The 24,177-nt window shown below is 47.4% G+C and overlaps 1 protein-coding gene across 20 annotated transcripts in view; it reads right to left on the bottom strand.

Annotated features, from left to right (window-relative positions):
• The window catches only part of ERI3 (ERI1 exoribonuclease family member 3), a 128,138-nt gene that overhangs the window by 76,832 nt on the left and 27,129 nt on the right, over positions 1 to 24,177 (bottom strand). For 17 of the 20 annotated variants that reach the window (XR_007402366.1, XR_007402367.1, XR_007402368.1 and 14 more), the window contains 3 exons: positions 17,491 to 17,607; positions 10,975 to 11,034; positions 6,623 to 6,714 (listed from right to left, as the gene is read on the bottom strand). Coding sequence is in view for 17 of the 20 variants with exons in the window: in XM_035698965.2 (XP_035554858.1) it covers positions 6,623 to 6,714; positions 10,975 to 11,034; positions 17,491 to 17,607 (269 nt within the window). In the remaining 3 variants the exon portion in view is untranslated. Of the gene's footprint in view, positions 1 to 6,622; positions 6,715 to 10,974; positions 11,035 to 12,020; positions 12,217 to 17,490; positions 17,608 to 24,177 lie in introns of those variants that run through there. The other 3 variants (XM_035698962.2, XM_025420374.3, XM_025420378.1) reach the window with 2 other exon arrangements.

Below are 24,177 nucleotides of genomic sequence, written 5' to 3'. Positions count from 1 at the left end.
AGGAGTTAATACACAAATGACTTTATCATTTTATCAGGATTTTAACCAAGCAAAACTTCCATTCCAGGGGTTCCAAAAATCACTGGAGTGCTTTAGACCCTTTGACACCTTCCTAGTGGATGAGATGAGGCCAACATTAGAGTCTTATCACTCAGCCCAGAAGTGGTAAGACTTCTGGGTAAAACTGCCCAGAAGGTGGATCACCAGAGGCTCTGCCTGCCAAGGAGGGACCGAACTTATTGATTGGACAACAAAGCTCCTCCCCAATGCCCCTCTAGGTCCAAAATCTTTCCAGAGCAGACTAATTGTCCCAAACTCAGGCTCTGAGGTAAGGATAAAAGCTGAGCTGCCTACTAACCTGTAGCTCCAGGACCACAAGGAGAAGAGCGGAAAGGGGGCGCAGGCAGGGGCCTAAGAGTTCCCATGGACTCCACAGAAACCTGCTCCTGCCCTAGAGACTGCCCATAGGAAATGGATAACCCGCACCAAGCCCACACTCAGGAGCCCCTTTACCACTAGTGCTAGGCACCAGGACATGTGCCAGAGGGAAGTCTCATGCATCTGTGAGTAGGCTGGCCCCAGAGGCCTGCAAGCTCTCAGGGGGAGGCGGGGCACCCCTCGCTCCTCAGAGCCCAAGAACTCTCGGCCCAAGGAGCTGTCAGGCTAACGAGGCTACCCCACCACCACTCCATCTGAGCGTGGCAGGCTGCACCGCACGACTGGCTTCAGGTGGCTCTTCTTTAATTAATGGCATCCCAGGCTCTGCAGGGAGCTTCACCCTACAATGAATGGCCCTCTCTCATTAGAGGCAGGCCTGCCATGATGTATTCAGGGCGAGGGCCAGGATTCATTTCCCTGTCTGTGGGTTGGGGATGGGAGGGAGGGGAGAGACAGCAGGGAGAGATTTATATCGAGTGACTTGGATTAGCTGCAGCTGAAACATGACCCCATCAACTCAAGCTGCCTTCTTGGGGCTAACCCGATGCACCTCTGCTGACGAGAGGGCTCTAGGGAAGCTGAAGGGAGGGCAGAAGGTCTGTTTCTTGTTCTCTCTGGGCTTAGGCTATAGCTTGAAGGCCCAGAATTCCTATACAACCTCCAGAACACCCTCCCCACCCGCCACACACACTCAGTGTGCACTGGAAGCCAGTCTTGCCCACTGAGAAAGCCTCTTCGTGGCCAGGAAGCTGACCCATTGGCCTCCAAACTGTAAGATTGACCACAGCTGGCGGCTCGCTTTCCTAACTACTTTGTGTAGGAAATACCCACCCTCCCTACTTCAGAGGAGGAGTCCACTGTCCCCCATATCTGCCCCCATATCTGCTGTCTGGACAGGATCCAAGTACATCCTGCCACAGAACATCTCAGGCTACCCAGCACTAGGGAAGAGGTGGGCATTGGCCTGACTCAAAAACATCCTGTCAGCTACTGCCTCACTATAGTGAGCCTCTAAGGTCAGGGGATTCTATACAATACTACTCCTTTTCTCCACCTCCCCCTGAGGCCGTCTCATAGCGATCACAAGACTGAACAGGGGAACCTGGGGTCTTCTGGTAAAACAGCGTCCACATTTCCAGCATACTTCTCAGAGACTTAGAAGAAAGGCTACCCTGAACGCTGTTATTCATACAGGTGGTTTTAGGCCTAGGGACTAGGTAGGTGGTTCAGGCTGGCGGCAAACAGCACACAGCCCTACAAACTCCTCCTGTTATATCCTGAATTTGACATTCAGTTTTGCCTGTGCTTGGGATAACAATCATACATCAAAGCCTGTCCTCTATCCATCCTCGGCCCTCTCAGAATGCCCAATTCACTAAAAGAGCTGGAGACTGGGCCCTCACCTGCCCCTGCCAGCCAATCAGAAGGCTGCTCTGCAAGCTCACCACGTCCCTAGGAGGGCCAGGGCAAAATGCCTATCATCTGTACACACACCCACTCCATGTCATCCACAGTTCTCCCTGGCCCTTGTGGGAGAGCATTCATTTACCCTTCCTTCCCTACTCGGAAAGAGATGTAGCTCAGTTCCGCTTTGCTAAGCCCTATTTGGCAATGTGTCTAAACACATGCAAACTTAATTAGTTCAGGAGGGGAGCCCAAGCACTTGCAGTGACAGATAAAAGTATCGGGAAATGAGACAAGTCAGAACTGCCAGGGAGTTCTTACTCAAGCCCCTTCCCCCAGCAGGCTGCTAATCAGAAGTGATATAGCTCAGAGCTGGGACCAACTGGCACACCCATGGGCAAGGGGTAAGGCTTTCATGAGCTTAGTGACATGATGAGGTCCCCCACATGCTTCCAGACATACTATAGGATAGAGGTATCCAAAATGATACTGGAAGTGGTTTCCTTAAAACAGATCTGAGGATTCATTCATTTGTAGCTCATCAAGGAGGCTCTCAGCAGCCCCAAATCATCCCTCAATACACCCCCTGGCCAACCATGCCCCCATACCAAAATACATGTAACAGTCCAGACCTCCACCAACACCACATGGGGTACCAGCAGCCTAGGGTGTCAGAGAACGTCAGCCACTCAGTGCAAACAAAGGAAAGCGGGAAGGGCATCCCCCCTATCATCACAAAGCCATGGGCCATGAAGGGCAGAAGCAGATGGTCAGATGGCATAGTGGTTAAACACGCTGGTTCTAGAGTCAGAATGCCTAGGTTCATACGCCTGCCACAAACTGGTTGTGTTCCCTTGACAAACTTACCTCCCTGGGCTCCAGTTTCCTCATCATTTAAAAAAAAAAAAAAAAGGTTATAAAAAGAATTTATTTCATAGTATTGTGGCAGAATTAAATGAGATGATGTGTAAATAAATAGCACAGCAGACTCCTGATATGATACGTAATAAGCGCTCGATACATGCTATTTTTCTTATGATATAAATGTCCCCAGAGCAATCCCAGCCCTCAGTGTTGGAAGGCACAAATCTCTGAGAAAGGCCTTCAGCCAGCTGAGGACCAAACTCCTCCACGACCCAGGCCTGTGGGCCATCTCACCCAGTACCCAACATGAAGGGAGGACCCAACACCCAGTGCTGGTGTGAGAAAATCCAGGGGCCACCTGGCATTAGCAGCATAGTTCTCCAACCCCTCACACTCAGATTGGTACAGGAAGGCCCAAGATTTCCTCTCCTGTTCCATTCTCCCTGAATCTACCTTCCATTGATCCTCTGTCATTCTTCCTGAGTACAAATACCACAAGCCCACTCCATTACTTAGCTGTCATTTATTCAACAAACATTTATTGAACAACTACTAAGTGCCAAACACTATCCAAGGTTATAATGGTGCCCACAATCTAGTAATAAGGAGAAGTAGAGGGAGGCACGATACAATCTCATGTATAAATAAGTACATGTCCAGACTGCTTTCTTCCAGCAAGATCTCTGCTGCCATGTCAAAGATGGAACCCCTCTACAGAGACATTCCCTGCCTGGGTAGGCAGAGAAGAGAAAAAACTAGAGAAAGAACACTAAATGCCATGAAGAGCTTCAAGAACCACAAGGTAAGGCAAAGAAAGGGTAGGTCAGGTAGGGGAGGCAAGCTGACCAAGCACCAAAGCCATAACAAGTGTCATGTCATTTCTTAAACAAGTTGAGAAGGAAAATTAAATCCATGCCCACTAAATTAAAACCCACCTCAGCAGGATCTGTGACTATAGCATCAAAGCCCACAGAGTATCAACTCATCTGGCTTTGACAAAAGATGGACACAAAATGTTTCTGTCGGGACCTGAGCAGATTTCTCTTCTCCAGTGGGATTTCTGCTGCCACTTCAGTTCCCATTTCTCAGTGGCTCACTAATCAGGCCCTTTCCAACAAAAGTGATGTGAAGCTGGTTGGGGGTGGGTGCTGGGAGAGAGGGGAAGGGCAGCAACGAGAAGGAGCCATGGCTCCAGGAAACTAGAGTGGGAAATGAAAATATTTGAATCCCTTAGACTTAGTTAAATCTGAAAATGGATGTCAAAATAAGAAGTAAGCCCCATACTAACAAGTTGCGGGTGTCAATTTAACACCACCCTTGTCAGGCTCCTCAGCAGCCTTTACCAGACGCATAAAAAGGTGATGGCTCTGATGAGAGCCATCTGACGAGAGGTTCCAGGAACACCGATAAGCTGTGCACTGTCACGAAGCACTACTTAGGTTTCCTCTCTGGCTGTTTTTATTTTGTTACACATTTAATTAAGAGCCTTCCCAGCAGTTATGCGGACTCCTGCTTCTAAAAGGCAGTCACAAAGCTCTCCTCCCCCCAGCTCCTGCCACCTGACATCTGCTTCCTTCCTGCATATTCTTTTTTAGAGCTTCAGTGGTCTTTTCAATACAAACCCAAACAGGCTACCAAAGTCTGCCCAACCCAGCTCTTTTAGAAGCAACGTGGTCTTAGAATTCAATTCTGTGTACCTATGAGTCTACCAATTTGGGCCTCAGTTTCAAATTGTTTTGTTTTGGTTTTTTTCTATCTATAAAGGGAGATATCCCCTTCTACCAAGGAAGATAGTTGGGAGGACTGAATGAAATTTGGTACATGCTCTTTAAAATTTGGTTTTGGGGCGCTTGGGTGGCTCAGTCAGTTAAGCATCTGACTCTTGGTTTTAGCTTAGGTCGTGATCTCAGAGTTCTGGGATGGAGCCCCCATGTCAGGCTCTGCGTTCAGTGTGGAGTCCCCTTGAGATTCTCTCTCTCCCTCTGCCCCTCCCACTCATGCTCGTTCTTTAAAATAAATGAATAAAATCTTTTTTAAAAAAATTGGGGTGGGGGTTTCTTTTCCTGTATGTTTTGACCCAATCCCTTTTCTTGATTACATCATTTCTTGTGAAGATGCAAAGCAGCCTCCAGAGCCAACAAAATCTGTCCCAGGCCTACTGAGGTGAACTGGTGCTATAGGCCAGAATGGGCCAGACCCAAAGAAGACAGCACTCTCTGAAAATCCCCCTCTCCTCATGGAGAAACCAAATCCAAACTTAGGAGGCCTGACCAGATAGTCCCCGCGTGGATGAACAGGGAAGTTTTCATATACACACATATGGACATGCCATTCACAGTTAATGCAGAAGATTCTGAAATGTGAGTATCTGGGATACAAACACACCAAAGAGTGAAAAACACTTGGAAGAATGGAAGTCCTGGAAGGCTATCTGGAGAAACTGGGCCTCTGGACTGGGCTACATGAGCCCCAGGTGCTGGGTATCAGCCTGAACCCTGCCCACCCCAAAGAGCTTCTCTTATATGCTACAGAGCTCCACCTAAATCCCTTCTCTGAAGATTCAAGTACTCAGAGCTGCCCAAGATGCCATAAATAAGAGCAACAGCCTCCTCCTCCTCACCTTCTCCATAGAATCCTCCCCTGATTCATATCTGCTTCCAGGTCCAGCCTCTGTAATTTCCCTGACACAGGAGTGTCAGCTGGGAACACAGAGATCCTCTGGAGCTCTGGGAGTCGTGTGCGCACACCTAGAGGTATGCAGTCAACGTGTGTACACGACCTGAGGGATGTGGAAATGTGTTTATGTGATCTGGACTTGTTCTTCCTCCTGTCACCTAGGGAAATGGTGTCCAAGAGCAGGCTTGACATCCACCTGAGTGCCTAACTTCACCTCAACATCCAGCATCCAAAAGGCATAAAAAAGGACCTCGTTGAGAAGACAATGCCTATTTGGTAGAAAATGTCACCTCAGAGCTACTATTCCTCACCCCCCAACAATACCCCACCTATGCACAAAAGCATGCACGCACACACACACACACACACACCCAGAATGCTTGCGGCTGCCTTCGGTCACAAAGAACACAGAGGTATCGATTCTATCAATCCTCAGCAAACAATGCCCCCACCACCTCCACCCCACTTTAGCTCCCTGGGGGCTGTCTGAAACCAGGTATCCATGAGGATAGACAAGAGGCAAAAGTGTCAACCCAGCAGAGGAACCAGTTCTGTCTTCTATAAGCAGGGCAGGACCCGGAGACAAAGGAGAAAAAGCAGTGGGAACGAAAGAGGAACAAGGAGGCTGGGGAATTGGGTAGTTCCCTAGAAGCAGCCCTCTCTCATCCCACTATAGGGCTTGCAGTTGAATCATCAGGGCCTTGTTCCCCAGATAAAAGGGTAGGCACGGCGTAATGGTTAAGACAGGACCCTGGAGCCAGGTTGCCTGGGTTTGAATCCTAGCTCTGTGTGTTCTTGGGCAAGTTACTTAACCTCTCTGTGCTTTAATTCCCTTATCTATAAAACAGGAACAAAAGTACCAAGGTTTATTAAATGCGTTACTATTTTTAAAGCATTAAGGGTAATAAACACTAAAAAAAAAAGATCTGCTTTTAACTCTTCCCTTCCAGGGCAACAATATGTAGCCCACAACCGGAAGGGCTGTCCTAAGCAGTGAGACCTGGCAAAGGCAGGAAGGCCCCAACAATAGCAGTCCCAGTAGGGTCCTTGACTTATCTACTCCCTGCTCCAGAGGCAGAAGGTAGGGTTCCCTGCCCTCTTCTCACCTTGGCAGCCCCAAAGATCCAGGGACTCTCTGACCCAGCTGCCCTGTAGGCTTGGACATGTAAGCCTGCGAAAGGCAAGACCTGGTCCCACTGATTCCAAGCCCTGTCAGCAAAGTAGTCCTTCTTATACTCACATGACTTTCAAGTCCCAGTCGCCACAGGTGACAAAAATTGACTTGACGTTTGGATCTAAGAGGCCTTCTTTCGCCATCCACTCATCGACCCTCTGAAAAGTACACAACAAGAACAGATGAGATTTTTCCTTTTTTTTTTCTTTCCAAGTCTGTGAAGAGCCACAACAGTGAAACGCAGATAAGCTGCTTGTAATCAGAGCAGGAGAAAACTGTAATCTTATCCAGCCATGGCTCTGTTCTGGGCTCTCAGCCTTGGCTCAGGGCTATGGGAGCACTAGGAGGATGATCCCTACAGGAAGATCCACAAGCCTGAGTGAGTCGGGGGAGGGAACCTCTCCACTGCCCCACTGCCGAGCAGCCTGCTCCAGATGGGATAAGGACATATCCCAGTAAGTCGGCCCTCAAAAGCAAAGCCTAGTACAGACACAGGATGCCCTTGGCCATGAGAACAGGCTGGAAGGAGGCCCCAAGAAGGGACTCCAATCCTCAGGTTCATTCATTCACTTATTCATTTCACCCTCCCACCAAAGGTTTATTAACCAAATTTATGAATTTGGTTATTCCCCCAAATGATGGTGAAGTTTATCTTCACTGTGAGTCTAGCAGAAAAAGCTCACTTGCTGGGCTGGAACCCCATTCCACTTCAGTCGCTGAAAGCTCATAAACTGGCCCCAGATTTTATGTTTCTCCTCTCCTGGTTGAGGATTCAAATTCAAATTCGGTGGAACCTTTTGAAGGCTGAGTTCAATTTCTAGACTAAGAGATAAAACAGCTCCTAAACACACTTTAAGTATTTCTTTCCTTTCATCTCTTTGATCAGTCTTATTATTTGCACTCACATTGGAAGTACAAATACTAAACTCAGTATTTAATGAGAGAATTATCATAAAACATTCATGAAGCATTGCCTATTTTTCAGAAGATCCCAGGCATGGGGTGAGAGTACAGCAGATCACTACCACTCCACTCACACAGACGGATTAGTTTTTAAAGGCTACATGGCAAAGTAGCTAGAAATGCAGGATTGAAAGTCAGACACATCTGGGTTCTAACCTTGGCTCTTCTATATCCTGACTGTGTCACTGATGGGAAGTCATTTAAAAGTCATTTAACCTCTCTGAACTTCAGTTTCCTTCATCTATAAAATGAGGCAGGATGACTAACCTTATGGGGTTGTTTTGAGAATTAAACATAATAATGTATTAAATGGCTACCACAAAATAGACAGTAGACTGAGGAGGAGAGAAAGTCAGATCATAATACAATATAATAAATGCAGCCATGGAGAAGTGACCAGAATGCTATAGGACCAAGAGGAGGAAGCGACTACCTCTACCTTTTACAGAGAAAGGAATTGGGAAGGAAGGCTTCACAAAGAAGACAATGGATCTAGGGACTTGGTGGTTGGGTCTGCCTGACAGGGTGGATGGAGCACAGCAAAGGATACCACAGGCAGAGACACAGGCACGGGCACAATCATTTTGTATTTGAGAAGCAATTATGTGTTTACTGTCTGCCTTCCCCACTGGACTACGAGCACCATGAAGGCAGGAACTTCTGTCTTAACTCACTGTCACAATCCCTAACCCCAGCAGTGTCTTCTCAACAGATACCTGCTGACTGACTGAAATATGAGTTAGGAGTAGTGTGACCCATGTACAATGTGTAGAAAGGCGGGCTAGGAAATGACGTTGGGGACTAGGTGGGCCAGACTGTGAAGACTCAGGCACGTAATGGAGAGCCCACTGAAGTCCTGAGTAAGATCACTTCTAGCAGGTGGAGGCTGGCTCCCTGGGACATCTCAGAGATCCTGAAGGCCTCGTCCACGCCGAAGCAGTCTTTGAGTAGGGCCAACGATCCTAGGTCGTTCCAAGGCTACAGCTGTCCTACCTCCCAGGAGGTCAGAGCTGCTCCTCGAGCCAGACTGTGCAGAACCTCTTCATAGTCTGTACACGGGAGAATCCCCCTCAGCTCAAGAGTCTCCCCAGCAAGCTAAATTCTAGACCTTCTGCTACTGAATGGCTTGTCTCCCCAGCCACTATGGCCCACTTACACTGAAGGACATGCACACACTCACACTCATGTATCCTTTCTAAGACTTAATATAAGAAAAGAAGGCAAACCTAGAGCTCCTATGTCAGCTAACCTTGCTCCAGCTCACTGGTGTTAAATCTCCAAGGTAAATGCCCCAACTGGGGGCAGTAGAGGAGGGCTCCCCAATGCCTCAAGTCCTACAAGGTGGTCTTGGAAAAGAGAGCAAGACAGGACTGTCAGGAGCCTGGTCAGCAAGACCTGGCCTTCCCCATGAGAAGCACTTAATACTCACAGAGGTCCTTGGAAGCTTAGGACCTACGCCATTCACTCATTCAATAGATATTTAGTGAAAACCTTGTACTATGAGCCTGTCCAGGAAAGTGATACTACATTTGGAATAAAGCCTGTCCTTTTCCTTTCCTACTCTGCTTATATGGATAAACAGTTGGAGGAATCACCAAGACAACCCCCAACCAGCTGGGTTAGCCCTCCCAGCTACGTCTAGCATGGGTCCTACCTGGACTAAATGAGTCAGGCAAAAATCCAGCTGGCCACCTGCTCAAGGCCTTGGTTAGAACAAGAATTCAGCTTTTTTAGATGTATGACAAACTCAGGGTTAATAGGACAAAGCAGAGCCCATTCTGGTCTCCTCGCCAGACTCCCTATTCAGGCTGATGCCAGGAACCTTCCCTCTTCACCCACAAAGTATGCTGAAATAGTAGACAGTAGCTTCATGGATGAGTCAGAATCCCTGGAGCATCCTGCTCCAGCCTGGCCTGAGGTTAGCAGGAGAAAGCCTCCTCAAGACCATCGCTCCCTCTCAACCAATACCACTGAGGAGAAAAAAAAAAAAAAAATCCCATAACCTCAAAAGCTCTGGTTCAGTGCTGACCTACAGCAAGCATCTTCCTCTTAGGATCCTGGCCAGAGACATTCCAGGGAATAGTTGCCTGCTATGTGGCCTCCCTCAGGGGCTAGGCCCTGCCTGGGCCATAGGAAACAATGAGTCCCCTCTTTCTCCATGAGTCTAGTCTTACAGGGAGCAGTCAATGTGGAGGAGACCCCTCAATAATAGGAGTGAATTTCCCCTCAAAAAAAGAGGGTCAGTAAGACTGGGAGACACCTCAGAGCTCATCTTCTCTTCTTCCAACCTATTGCAGGTACCCTAACACTAACCCTACCCAGAATTTGACCAGTCACAGAACCTAGGGAGCATACCTGCCACTGGGTGAGCTTAAACCTGACTCCATCCTGGGAAACCCCAGGAAATTCAGTCTGCATTTCTCTCTCCCATGGGACAGGGTCTCTTGGCTATATAGAGACCTTCCTCCCTCCCCCTGCCACCACCCAACCTCCTCTAGGCTGAATACCAGCAATGCAGATGTGTCCTGCTATCCCCCCCATACTCTGCTTTCTCCTGTGCTTTGATAGGAACTGAGCTTTGGGTTTACTAGTCTTAAAGATAAATAAAGCACCTAATGAGATCCACAGGCTTTTTTCTCTTCTCCCCTCCCCTTAGAGAGGAGGGAGGGAGAGAGGGATCCTCTCCCTCAATGCAAACCCCCAGGCCAAAAGCGGTGGGAGCCAAGCTGAGGCCAAGCGCAGCCCATCCTTATTCCCTCAGGCTGGAGCATAAGCAGCAGCGTCTTAACCTTTTCCAGCTCCCTGAGGAGAACATCCTAGAAGTGTGGTCTCTGCCAAGGGTTCTAAAGCCTTTAATTTGATTTCCTTCACATGGGCAATTGTTGTAATTATTCTGATTAGGAATCATTACCCAGTGCAGCCTCTGCACCCCTGACAGACACAATGCATCCAGCGGCAAGCTGCAGTGGGGCAGGCGGGCCCAACCGCACCTCCTGGAGGAGCTGACAGCAAACAAAAGCCATCGATGGGGAGTTCTGGGTGAGTTAATGAAGTGCTCACATGCCACAGGAAGCCAACACTAAAGCTAAACAAAAACACCTTCGGTCCCCAGGGCTAGTTCTGCAGTGCCATAGCTCAGCTCCCCTCCTTCCAACAAGCCCAGCACAGGCTGCATGGGCTGCCCAGCAGAGGGCCAGGGGCCAGGAGGGGGTGGGGGCCTGTGTGGAACTCGGGGCAGCACTCGGACATCTTGCCAGTAACCCTGACGGGAACAGCTGGAGATGACAGATCAATGGTTCGATACTCTCAACAGCATGTCACTGATGTGACAGCAAATGTTATTCTAATCAAGCCATAATCATAGTCAAATTACACGGCTACATTCACAGGAGGGGAGGGAGAGAAAGGCAGCAGGAAAGGGTCAGAGGTCAGGAATTAAAGGTCACTCAACTTACCTCCAGCACTTGCTGCAGGCTTGGCTGACCATCCACCATGGCTTGAATAATCCCGGTGAGCTGAAAGGAAAGAGAAACAGCCAATAGGTGGAACAGCAGGGTGCAGAGTCTCAAAGCCGGACTGGATCCTTTCCTTTTTCATTCTACGAAAGGCCCTGGCCTGCACTGCTTTCAGCTCAGAACTTGCCAGAAGCCTTGGGAATGAAGTCCCAGGACACAGGGTGAACTTTCCCCACAATATCCTGCCCTGAGAGGGAGAAACACATCTATATGCTGACTGCAGGGTGTGTTTCATACCTATTTCAGCTTTCATTTTGGGAGGGAAAAAAAAGATGTTATGTGTCTTGTATTCAATAGGCTCAATAAATCCCTACAAATTAGAATCTAAAGTTTACCTCCAAGCTTCACAGAAGTTCCTGTAGAACTTAGGGCAGCCACATTTGGATTCAAGTCCACCCCTTCTCTGGGTCTCAATGTCCAGCATTTCCTCCTCTAACATCGGTGAAGAACCAGGGGAGCCCCACAGGCATCCACCCTTTACCCTGAATACCTGGGCCCTCAATACCAACTAGGTAAGCAAGAAATAGGATCCTTTAACTGATGGGGAAACTCAGACGAAAGACCTAATAAAGGAACCTGGTCTACAGAACAACTGACTCAGGCTGCTCCACCCAGGTCAGGCCTAGGTTCAAACAAGCTTGTTACTTTGCTCTGCTTTGTTTTGATTTGAAGTGAAAATATCCCTCGAACACAGACAAAGACAAACTGCCTCAGGGATCTGAGGCAGGAGGCCCCTAGCCACAGACCTGGACCCAGCTGGAAATCACCATGTCCAATGTGCCCCTGGCTACCTCTACACAGAGTAAGATCTCAGGCTTGCTGGGGAATTTCTTCTTTTTTTTTTTAAGTGTTGGGGGGGGGGATTAAACTCCAATTAAACTATAATTACATTTAATGAATATCAAATACCCAACTCACAGGAACTGCTGGCTCTAAGAGGGAAGGTTATTTTCTCATAGCGACTTACATGGAATGGTAATACACACCTTTTAGGGAAGAAATTTTCATTTTAAGAACGCTGAGTTCCTCTAGGTGGGTTTCTGTAGTTCATCAAGTCATTATTAGGTGGTATTTTAAGGAAGTGTAAGGACACAGCCACTCTATTTTATATTCCAGAAACTGTTTTTATATTAATCTGTATTTTAATTGGGTAACAGCTGCTGCCTACAGACTTCCCATGGTCTAAAAGGAAAATAAATTAGAAAGATTAACTACACTGTTGTTTCGCAAGGCTTTAACCCACAGCATGCCCACCCGGCTGGCACCTCCACACCCTTTCTTTGCTTGGGAGACCAAAGAACTGCCCAGCAGAGGGAGGGCCTGAGCCAAAGAGAAGAAAAGTTGGTCCACTGAGGGCTAGGGGTGGGGCTGGCAGATGAGGGGTGAGAAAGAGCTCTGGGTCAGCGGCTTTAATCTTGGAGTGCTAAGACTTCTCCTTTTATTTAGTCAACAGCTATTCATTGCCAGCCTACAATGTGCTGGGCCCCATTCCAGAAATTAGGGATCCAGTCATAAGGAAAAACATGAAATCCCTGCCTCATGGAATCTGCGTTCTACTTGGCAGCCCCTCTATGCCCAGCCCAGCCAGCACCCAAAGCCTGTACACCTTCCAGAGCCCCACACTGAGCAGGCGGTGTCATAGCACAGCAGTGCCTGTGTTTTGTCTCAGGCACTTAGGGGCTAGAGTCCAGAGTAAGCTGTGGCTGACTCCAGGTGAACACCCAGATGACTGACTAGCACCCTTGTACCCACCACTGCCCTTCCTGGCCCTCCTCCTCTCCTGCTTAGTTCTTCCAGGGCCAAGCCATATCCCCAAGCTTACAGCTAGGGTTTAGGGTCAGGACTATCCTGGAAAACCTACAGCCACTCTTACGTAGAAAGCTCTGGGGTCTGCGTGCCAGTCTCACATCTAGTCTGAGTCTTGTGGGGCAAGGTTAGGTCTACCACTTCTCGACTCCTACACCAAGCAAGAGTCACTCGGATGAGCTGAACACTGAAGGACTTCCAGAAAGGCTCACTCACAGAAGAAACCAAAGGCACCCTTGCCAAGAGAGCCCCCTCCTTGGAGATGGGCCTTAGGTCAGCATCTGTGTATCCCACAAGCACCTGTTCTGGGCCCCAGGAAAATCACTAATGTGGGGAAAGAAAGTCACTGCCCTAAAAAGGAAAACTAGGGCTCTGCTCTGCAGTCTCTCACTACAGACGAGGCCTGCTTCTTCCACCCAGGTGGTAGGTGGTAGGGCTCCAGGGGCCTGGGGCTTTCTCACATTCCTGTCCACTGGTCAGCAATCCTAGAATTATTGGCCTGGAGGAGCCTCTCCAAGCCCAAGCCTCTCTCTCCATGCTTTCTAGACCACCTGCGGTTCAGCAAGACATGGCTTACAGCTGAGCTCCTAGAGGGCTTGAACTCAATCGCCAGAGACACAGGGGCTTGAACTATTGGTTCAGCTAGAGGCACTCTTCCAGGGGGAGGCCTTACTTCCCCATATGAATCCTTCCAGAGGATGGACTACATCTTGCTGGCTCTTCCAAGGCACTAGATGAATAGAGTGTGAAATTAAGAAATGAGTCCCTAGGGCAGCCCTGGTGGCTCAGCAGTTTAGCGCCGCCTTCAGCCCAGGGTGTGATCCTAGAGACCCGGGATCAAGTCCCATGTTGGGCTCCCGGCATGGAGCCTGCTTCTCCCTCTGCCTGTGTCTCTGCCTCTCTCTGTGTGTGTCTCTCATGAATAAATTAAAAAAAAAAATCTTTAAAAAAGAAAAAAAAAGAATGAGTCCTTTTACCTGGTACTGACACATTATAAGATGTCTCTAAGACTTACACAAGAAGCCATGAAAGAGACAGCCAATTAAAAAACATATATACTGGAAAGTTCTACCTTAGGCATAACTTAAATCCTTCATGCTGCAGTTTAAACCCAATCCCACTTGGGTTAATATATATTTGTAAAAAGCTTTCACATCCTCACAATGAAAGGTACTAGAGCAAAGCCAAGTATTATTAAGCTGAGAACCAGGGCTCACAGGCTAAACAGAGCTCAAAGACCTTAACCACTTAAAGCTGGAGAGGTGAGAGGAAGAATTAATGTGTGCTCTGTGGCTCCTTTCACCGAGGGATTACAGATTAACTCCCGCTTCTCCAGACTCGGAAACCACAAGGCGAGAGGCTTTTGACCCGGACTGATAACATGACTGGTTACTGAGATACCCTGCCCACACAAGGGCTTTGTCCAGGGACGAGCTGGCTTCATCATAAACACTAGCAACTACAGGAAGCAGCCCAGGACACTCAATGCCAATAGCATGTCAGCATCCAGCGCTTTCTCCTTTCACAGTTTATCTCCAACACAATCGTATTCTGACACCAAGACAGTTTGTTGATTACATAAGCACTTGTCTCTGTTGTGCAATCTGATAATCAGACCCACTCTTTCTCCTCAGACAAAGAGACCAATAAATCTCACCCTTTATAAGTACAGGTGCAAGACAAAGCCCTTTACTGGCATTTAGCAAAATTGGTAAATTTTTTTTCCTAGTTTTTTTCAAGACAGTGACAACAACAACAAAAAAAGACTACACATGGTCAGGGACTGTGCAGCAGCCCAGCTGCTACAGGCAGAGATCTGATGGGTTGGAGTAGACTCTAGAGGTGGTAGGGAAAGGGCTTGGAAGGGATGAAACTTATCCCATCCCGTCTCTGTCAGAAACGAGTCTCCAGGCAGACTGTCAACTGGAACTAAGAGAGATCTCAAGAAGGCTAACAACATGTCCATTACACAGAGCGGTAAGAGTGTCTGTATGTTGGCTGCAGACACAGAATCCCTCTTCCTGCTGCCCAGAACTGAGCCTGTCTCTCCCCCACAATCATGTGCTTATATAGGTACTCAGGTGTCCTGTGTGTGCACAGAGGTGCACGTGCATGCATGCATACACATGCACACAGGCCAGGGTTCTTAAGAACTGCTTGTGCACAACAGAAAATTCTACTAGAGGAGCTGCTTAGGCACAACCCAGAGGTTTTGGGTTGTTCCTCACACCAGGGAAAGATTCTCTCTAACTATGATGATCTCTATCTCTACCCCAAAGGCAGCTACTGCCACACTGAACAAGGTCCCACCTCTGTGGGGACCACAGGCCCCCATCCTGTGTCCATGCCTCTCTTGACATTACAACTCCATCTGATATGGAGACAGGATAATATTTAGATGATCTGAGAAGAGTTCACTTACTCAAAAGAACGTGTCAGCAGGACAGTTACTTTGTGGGGGGGGCAGGGGTAGGGCAGTGGGCAACAAGGTATTGTTGGATACTCTTTGACAATACTCATTCATTTAAGGAACACGTCTTAAGCATTTACTTGACACCAGGCCCTAATGATGGGCCAGAGATGGATCAGATCTAGTTTCTGCCCTGAAGGAACTCACAGTCTAGTGAGGAGACATGTAAATAAATACAGTATAATGCATTTGATCAGTGCTTTGGGTGGTGGGACCAGCCAGGGGCTCAGGGAAAGCTCCTCCGAGAAGGTGACCCTGAGCAAGTCCTAGAGGACAAGCAGGGGTGGGGGAGGAGAGTGGGAGTAGCATCTAGGCAAGAGTATCATGTGCAAAGGCAGACTGGGAGGGGGCAACCTTAGGTGAGGGAAGTGACGGGGCATGAAGCAGGGAGATGTGAGGCTGGACAAAAAGGCAGGGAGAGTTGGGGGCTCTGGAAGCCTGAGGTGAAACAGCACCCTAGGTGCCACAGTTACATCTTCACTTTCAGATAAGGCTTCAGGACAACAGTCCCAACCCCACCATGCCGCCTGCCCTCCAAATTATGTATGTGTTCCTGGAGTGAAACTTTCCAGAAAAAAGAAATATAGCTCTCATCACAGTCTCACAATCTCTCCTCCCCTCTCCCAGAGCAGCAGCAACAGCAGCCCTGACCTCAAAAAGATCCCTTTTCCCCAATACTCTCAAGCATCACCCCTGCCCGGGGCTGAGTTCCATCCCTAAATAGCTACTAGCAACCTTTCCCAAACGCAGCTTAGCTGCAGCTGGAGCCCCCAGGAGGGGAATCCGCTCACAAAGAGGAAGAGAAGCACAAGAGGATACTCCATTTTCAGTCCAGTGGAAGCTCAGGTAACTGGCTGGCTTAAGTTAGGAAAGTCTTCCCTTTCCACAAGGCGATTTTCACCTTTAAAGTGGTGATTTTTTTTCCCACAAGGGGCAAAAAGAGCAGATCAGCGCCCCCTGGTGGTACAGGTGATGTCCAGGGGCAAGGGGGGGAAAAGGGTAGATCCCAGAGGGAGCAGGAATCTCAACATTAGTGGGAACAATGAAGGGGGTGAGAGACTACACACCTTGGCAGATGGATTCCTGCACCTAAAGGCTTGTGTGGGTTGGGTGGCAAACACTGGCATCAAGCTCAGGAGTGACCCCTGAAACTTTGTATCTGAGCTTAAGGCAGCCTCAGAGCCCACGGGGCCCTCCCACCAGTGGCAGGCAGGCAGGCAGGCATTCCCCACGCCAAGACAATCTTTTTGGGATCATTCAAGAACTTCTCCCTCATGTTTCACTCATATGCAGAAAGATCTCTAAATGACAGCACGAAGTCTCAAATGTACTCTAGCCCCAAATTCTTAAAAACATTCCAGAAACACTCACGTTTTCCCATGACTTCTACTACCACACATACTTGGTCTATGATTCCACCACAGCCTGTGGCTACCAGAGTACCTAGCATGATAGGTCATGGGGGAAGGCAGTTACAGAGGGTCTCAAGAGTAAGACCTCTTCAGGGGCACCTCCTTGCTTCCATTAGCTCTTCTGAGCCCCCTAGCAAGCATCAAGATCTCAGCTCAATTTCACAATCCGCAAAATGGGGCCAATACTAACCTGCTGGCTGGCCAAGTACAACACCTGCACAGGATAAGGATAAGGACGTTTCAGCCTCATACCCCACTTGGCCTGCCCTCTCTTTCTTCAACGATGGAGCTGTGCTTCCTACAAACTCAATCAATGCTTCACGCAGGGCCACTTTGCTCAAGGACAGGAAAACCTCACCAGAAGCTGAGAGCCCGAACATAACCTGTCCTTCCAAGAAGCTGCAATCTTCACCTCTCATCAGGAGGCCCCAAGGGAAATGGAACTGAAAAGAAGCTGACTCCCAGAACCACCACCCTGCAGTGGTGCACCACTCCAAGTGCCTGGTCACCAGGAGGGGGAGGGACTATAAGGAAGGGAAAACACTGGGAAAGCTGGGACCGATTGTGCTATTTCTCCTTGGGTCCCCAGTGACCACAGTGGTGCAAGAGGAGTGACAGACTTTGTAAAAGGCCAACTGCTGGGTCCAGTGCACACCTGCTGTAACCACTAGGAGGACTAAAGCTGTCCCAAAGTGGCATGTATGGTGCACCAGTGACCCAAAGGCTCCTTTTCCAGCAGCCCGTGCTGCCCAGCTCCAGGGCCCTTACCTCTGTACAGAAGGGAGTAAGCTGTGGATGGACTACGGGCTGGACATACATGTGAAAGGTAGACTCAATCTCCATGGTCCGGCCATTTAGCTTCAGGATGGGGAACTCGATGATTTCCTGGAATGGCAAAGACAAAGAAAAAGAATACGATTTTTTCTAGCCAACCATTTCAAGTAACTCAGAGTCAAGAATGACACAGTGTTTTGGACTCATTAGCTCCTGCCAAGCCAGACCCAAGACTGAGTAAGATGGTGCCAGCTTAGCTCTAACCCTAACCTTCCCGCTGTTACTACCCTCACAGGTGACAGGACTAGATCCCCACCATCTCTGGAAAGGAGAAAGAAGACAGTAGTACAAGCTGCCCCAGTTACCCCAACTGGTTCTCTGCCAGAAGCCTTCACTGGAGCCCATAAAAGTAGCCCCGCCCCTTCCCCTTGCTCAGCCTTCTGCCCTGAATGGCCTGGATCTCCAGTCACCTAGACAACCAGCCATAAGACCAATCAGAGCCTTCTGCATTGAAAGTTTAAGCAGAACCGATGAGTTTCTTCATTCATTTTCAAAAAAAAAAAAAAAAAAGGATAAATAATAAATAAAGCCAAAGGGGATACTAAAGAGAAGAAGCAAAATGAGTAAGAGTAATAGGAGCTAGTGCCTCCCACCTTTCTTTCAGGCAGTACACCCTCCCCCAGGCTGCTCCCCCCAATCACTTAGCCAGCCCTTCCCAGTCCACTGGAACGTAATGGAAGAGAAGGAGGAGGAGTGACAATTTGTTTGGTGTCTCTAAGATTAATTTGTCTCCGTTATTTAATAGAGATGCACAGCACCAAGGTCCTGGTGTGCAAACAGGCTTGCAGAACGCTGGCTGTGCAGTATGCCTCCTACATCGCTCCTGGGAAGGGAGGAATGCACCAGAGGGGGGAGAGGGAGAGGGCAGGAGAGCACACACGCACCAGAGAGAAAAGGGAAAGCGAGGAGAGAGAATAAAAAAAATTATTGCTTTTTAATATTCAAAAACAGTTTGCAAAATTTAATCAAAGCAGAGGAAAAGCTAACATTTTTACCACTTTGACATTTTTATTAGCGCTTTCATAAATTTTTAAAACATGAATGGAATTAGTTTACAACACAAAAAAACTGCCCTGAAAACATCTGGAAGAGACAAATAGGAAATAATAAAAAAAATAAATAAAAGCAAAATCCTCCGAGTAAAATTAGCATGTGGAAAAGGCTTCCACTGCAGAGAGAGAAGGGGGGCTTTGCCCACTCTGTGGCCCCAGCAGTCAGCTCCAGTAGCATCCCTACCCCAGGTCCCCAGGTCTGGAAGGGACCTTTCTAGTACCACTAAAATCAAGGCAAACTGGTTCTCTCCAGGGACAGCCTGGAGAAACAGCACAGAAGCTGTTGACACCTGACCACGTGCAGGATGTGGACGAGTGAGAAGACAGGAGAAACAGCCAATGTCCTTGACATCCCAGGGCAGCCAGGTAGCCCCTCCCTCAAACACACCTATGAATGACTATCGGGCTTGTTTTTAAAGCATCTGTTTTTATCCAACACATTAAAGCAAGATGGAAGACCAAATCAAGGCAGAAAAATCCAAAGGTTCTGGTTGCATGGTTTCCCCAAAATGGGGAAGCTGACAGGAGCCCCCAGAGATAGGAAGGGTAACAAGGCTGAGCCAGAGGGGGCATGGCAAGGAGGCCCCAGCTTTGATTAGAGTAGGTGATACGTTTCCTTGCAACTTGAAGGGGGGGCTTATCCCCCAATTCCCTGGGCCCCTCTCACTCCTCACAAAGCACTCCTTAGCAGACCTGATGGACAATTTTGTGCTGAAAAATAAAATGGAGGCACATATGCATGCATGCACACGTGCACACACACACACGATAGATAGATAGATAGATAGATAGATAGATAGATAGATAGATAGATAGATATCGGGCCCCCTGAAAAACCAGATATCCAAGATTTCCAAACACTAACTCTGAAGTGGGAATCATCTGACACCCAAATTTATGATATATCTTGCTTCTCCCACTATGTAAAAGCAGCACTTCCCCAATAGGAGCTCCACTGGCTGGTGAGTTTGGCTGCCCTGGTGTCTAAAGAACAAATACAGCCAGTTCTCACTAACAATGTTAGCTGGGCCCACAATGAAATTTAACCTGTGACACAACTGTACTTTTCATTTAAACTTTCATTTGGAGAGAAGCAGTGTTTGGAGACCTGCAGTTTGTCCTGCTAATAAAGACAAGTGTTGGGACCTTTAAGGATGCCATTCATCTCTGGCTTTTATTAAATTCAATTTTCTTAAGCCCATGATACATTATGAAATTAGGAGTTGACATTCCTCTGGAAACAAAAATATCTATCAAACATAAATAGAAAAAAAACCCTCTATTACCAAGAATTTATGGCTTAAAGTTGATCTCTTTCCACTTTTTTACAAGCACATGGTTTGTTTTAGATATCTAAATGTTATTATAGACCTAGAATTTCATTAGTATTTATTATAAAATAGTAAGCGCTTCAGCTCCTGCTCTGACCAGCACCAAGTTGGCATCCCCAGTAGATTCTCTGAAAACCTGGCCTTTGGGTTTCCCCACTGCAGCTTGCTCTTCAAGCTCTCTTGCTGCTGGCTTCCTCACCCCTAGTGAAATGGAGCTAATCTGTGCTCACCCTCAGTTGTACCCTCCCAGAGAGGAAGAATAAGGCAGTCTCAGCTCTAAGCATAAAGAAGGGGAGATCCCTGAAAGGCATGGGCGTCAAGGACACAACGGACTGGACCTATGATAAACATACCTCTCCAGAGTCACTAGTCCATCAGCCACACCTCCTCAAGACCAAGAAGAGGGACTTTCAAGAGCCAATCTTAGAACATGACTCTGCATGGGCCCTTTCTCAGCACCATCAGCAGCTGTTGTAACAATGGCCCTGCACACTGGCAGACTCATTTAAGCCAATGAGGTGCCAAAGAGGAGCTTCTGACAGAAGACCCCCCTGGGGAGTCAGAGCAGAAAGGATCTCACTTAGGTACTTCTTATCTTCCCATATTACCCAACCAAGCCCAGAACCTCAAAATACTGGCCTCAACAGCCCTCTCCCTCATGGGAAAGGAACCCTAATCTCTACCAAGTTGGCAGGACTCTGCAGCCAGTGCAACTGCAGGAGGCCAAACACTTAAGCAGTTTTCAGTTTATGAGGATCAGAATGGTAACAACAAAGTTACAGGGCGATCACATTAATTCCAACCAGGAGCTTGGGAAGCTGTGCCTCCCTGCTATCTTCTAGAGGATTACTCCGATAATGAAACTGTTATTCCTGCCCCTCCTCTTTTTCCCTCTCTATCTCCTAATTCCCCTGGGAAGAAGTTTTTAGTAGTTGAGTGTCTACCTCTGTGGAGGTAGCACCAGGAAGGAAAGAAGAACCACTGTATGTTCACCAGCTCTCTCTTGCTCCCCTAAGAGCAGTTTCACAATTCCTTACATCCGTACGTCATTTGCATTCAATTAAACTGCCTGAGTAGCGTCTACTGGGTGCAGGGCACTGTACCAGCGTTGGAGTGGGATTTAGAGAGAAGATGTAGCCTCTGCTTTGGAGAAGTGCACAGACTAGTGAGCAGAGAAGATACTGAACAAATAATGATGCACTATGATAAATATCTTAGTGGGGGGACATACTGAATGTTAGGACTTTCAACTTACAGTGTGCTTGCAAATACATTTTCTTATCTTACCCTTATTAATCGTGGAAGATAGGTCATATCAGCAGCAGCAGCAGCTCATAAACCAATGCTATTAAGCGCCTAATATCTACCTGGCAGGGGCTGGGTATAGACACATAGACAAATACAATGAGATATGGCTCCTCTGTCTAAGGTGCTTGGAGTCTGGGCAAAAGGTAAAGAAGAGCTGGCCCGACACCCTCAGGGACACATGGAAAATGGAATCATTTCATTCCTTCATTTGTTCTTTACCACATGGCTGGCAGACTGCTAAATGCTTAACAGGAATGACCTCATTGAAGCTTCCTAACAACCAACAACTCAGGAGGTGGGAATCGCTAGGATCCTTATTTTACAGATAAACTAAGGCCCAAGAAGAAGTGGTAACTTGCTTGAGGGGCAGAGCTGGGACTCCAAATGTGGAAATGAGATTTAAAGAGAACAAAATTCGCAGTTTTCAAAATCTGACGGGTCAAGAGCTGATTCTTCCAGCCTGAAAGGGTGTCCTTAGGAAGCTCGGTCTGCTGTCTCCTAGCAAGAGAGGCTGCTCTCAGTTACAGGAGCCCTGAATGTGGCCTACCCAAGCAGAAAGTCTTGGAAGCCCACTGCTGCAGAGGCTCCACTGCAACTGTGGTGACACAGATGGCGCTATGCTCTGAGCTCAGGGAGGGTGAGAACCAGGAGCCTTCGGTTTGCATCTTCAGCACCCAGCTGTCCTTGTTCTCTCCCTGTCTAGTGAGTAACATCTGAAGGGGCCAATAAATGGAAAGATGGAAGCCAAGTACATGGCTCTAACAGAAACATCTCTGCTTTTGCAGAGCTATCCACAAGACCAGGGAGGCAAAGTGATCTACTGAAGGTGAAAAACAGGGTATATAGATGGTGGTGGAGCCAGGATTCAAACCCAGACACAAAACACCCTAAAGCACTTTTGTCTCTCATCTTTAAGTGGCTTCTCATCCTCCCTCCACAACTGCTACAAACCACAAACATCCCAGTTTTCTGTCTGTCCAGACCAAGGTTTTCTGGAACACAGAAATTTCAGAGGTAAAACTGGGACAGTTGGTCACCCTACACTGTCCACAGCTACCTATACTAGTAGGTTGTTCAAGGACAGAGCACAATAGTCAGAAAAAGCTGGTCTACTGGTGGTGGATGGGAACTAGCCACAACTTGACAACTGAAGACAAAAGCCTCAGAACTTGGATCTCTCAAAGTATACAGGGTTCCAAACCTACTGCGTCTGTTGTCTCCCTCAATAAAGTGCCAGCAGCAAGCCTTAATTTGTTTTTTAAGGTGAAGGTAGCAGATAAAAAGGACGCACCACATAAACATTCTTTTACGTTTTTAAGAGAGCAGAGGTAAAAGCTGGAGCAAAGGTTTTAGACACAGTTGCTTTCTAGTTGCTCAATAAGGAATACTAGAGATTGTCTTGATTAACTGAGGACAAAAGTGTAATAGCATCGCAAGTGAAATTTCACACCTACAATCAGTAGATTACAAGAAATAAACGTGTAGGTTGCTTTCAGGGTATTCAAACTCCCTTCAACTAAAGTGTCTTCAGTGATAAGATTATATTTGAAGATAGAACAACAACAAAAGGATTTTAAGCAGAAGGGACTTAGGTTAGACTGCTGGAATTTCTTGACAATGGGACAGAAGGCTTAATAGTGTCGTGTTCTTACAGACCTTTTCTCCAAAGAACAGATTCTCCTTTGCCTGAGCTGATGGTTCTATGGTCCTGTCTGAAATAAGGAATCGGCAAATCATTTTTCACAGCTTCCTCCTCTCAAGCTAGGAACTGGCATTCCTACAATTTAGAGATGGTAACAACTAATCTATCCCTTCCCTCCATCCCTCTGAAAAAAATTCCAAAACGTGTACACCCCTACACAGACTTGATAGATCCAAAAGTGACATCACACAAGGTAGAAAAGGCAGTACATGGCAAAAACATGAGTTTTATGCAAATACTTGGTTTTTGGCTACCAATCCCATGCAAAGGACGGCCCTTCCTCAAGGGATCAAGGAGCCTCCTGGCCACAGGGAAGAGGGGAAGTTGAGAGGGGAAAGTGAAGGCTGCACTGGGCAACGAATAGGGCACAGTTTGCTTAACAGTTTCTCCCTTGAGGAAAAAAAAAAAGACATTTTATGCACAAGGAGCTTATTTCTTAAACAAACACTCGTGGTTTTGATTTACACCACAGCCTGCTCCTAAATAATTTATGGCGGGTTAAATTTATTGCCGAGCCCTGGCTGGCTGCAAATTCGAATTGCCAAATAATTAGATTTTAGGGCAAAGCTTATAAATTACCCGTCGATTTGTCCGGACTTGTTTGTCAGTTGCTTTGTGCTTCGGGTCATCTTTGGCATTTGGCTGTTTGGGTTTTAATTGCTGATTTACACTTTGACAGATGAGAGCTGATGCTCGAAGTTTCAGGACAAGGAAGGGTAAAAAATCGGAGCTTTAAAAGGCTGATTTTTCACCTACATGTCCCTTTTCACTATCCCTATAGACCCCAAAGCAATTAAAATGTAGAAAAGGAGCTGAAAATAGACACTGCTATTCTTTATTGGGGGGCAGGGAGCGGTGTGCAGGATGATTTATAATTTACTTTTACTGAAATCTGAATTTAAAAAACAAAATGATAATACCAATAAATGAAGGAGACCAAAAGTTTCCAAAACTGCATCCTCACCCAGGAGTGTGCACACATGTGTCTACCTTCACATGACTCTGGATCCACCTCAGTTCAAGCATTCTTATGTACTCAATTGTAAATAACTGCAGATATTAGTGGCCTCTGTGAAGCTGACCCTTCAGGGCAGCAAGCAACCAAATGATTTCTTTGTAGCTACCTGTATATATATTGGTCATAAAATTAATTTAAGTAAATCTTGGGGTTGTGTGTAGGAGAAGCCCCCCAGAGGCAGGACTAAGGGAGGGTGTGGAAGTGGAAGGG

Source organism: Canis lupus, chromosome 15 (genome assembly GCF_003254725.2).
Source record: "Canis lupus dingo isolate Sandy chromosome 15, ASM325472v2, whole genome shotgun sequence".
NCBI classification, from domain to species: Eukaryota; Metazoa; Chordata; class Mammalia; order Carnivora; family Canidae; genus Canis; species Canis lupus.
Note: the sequence above shows the minus strand (reverse complement) of the source record. Positions and strands in the feature narration are given on the sequence as shown.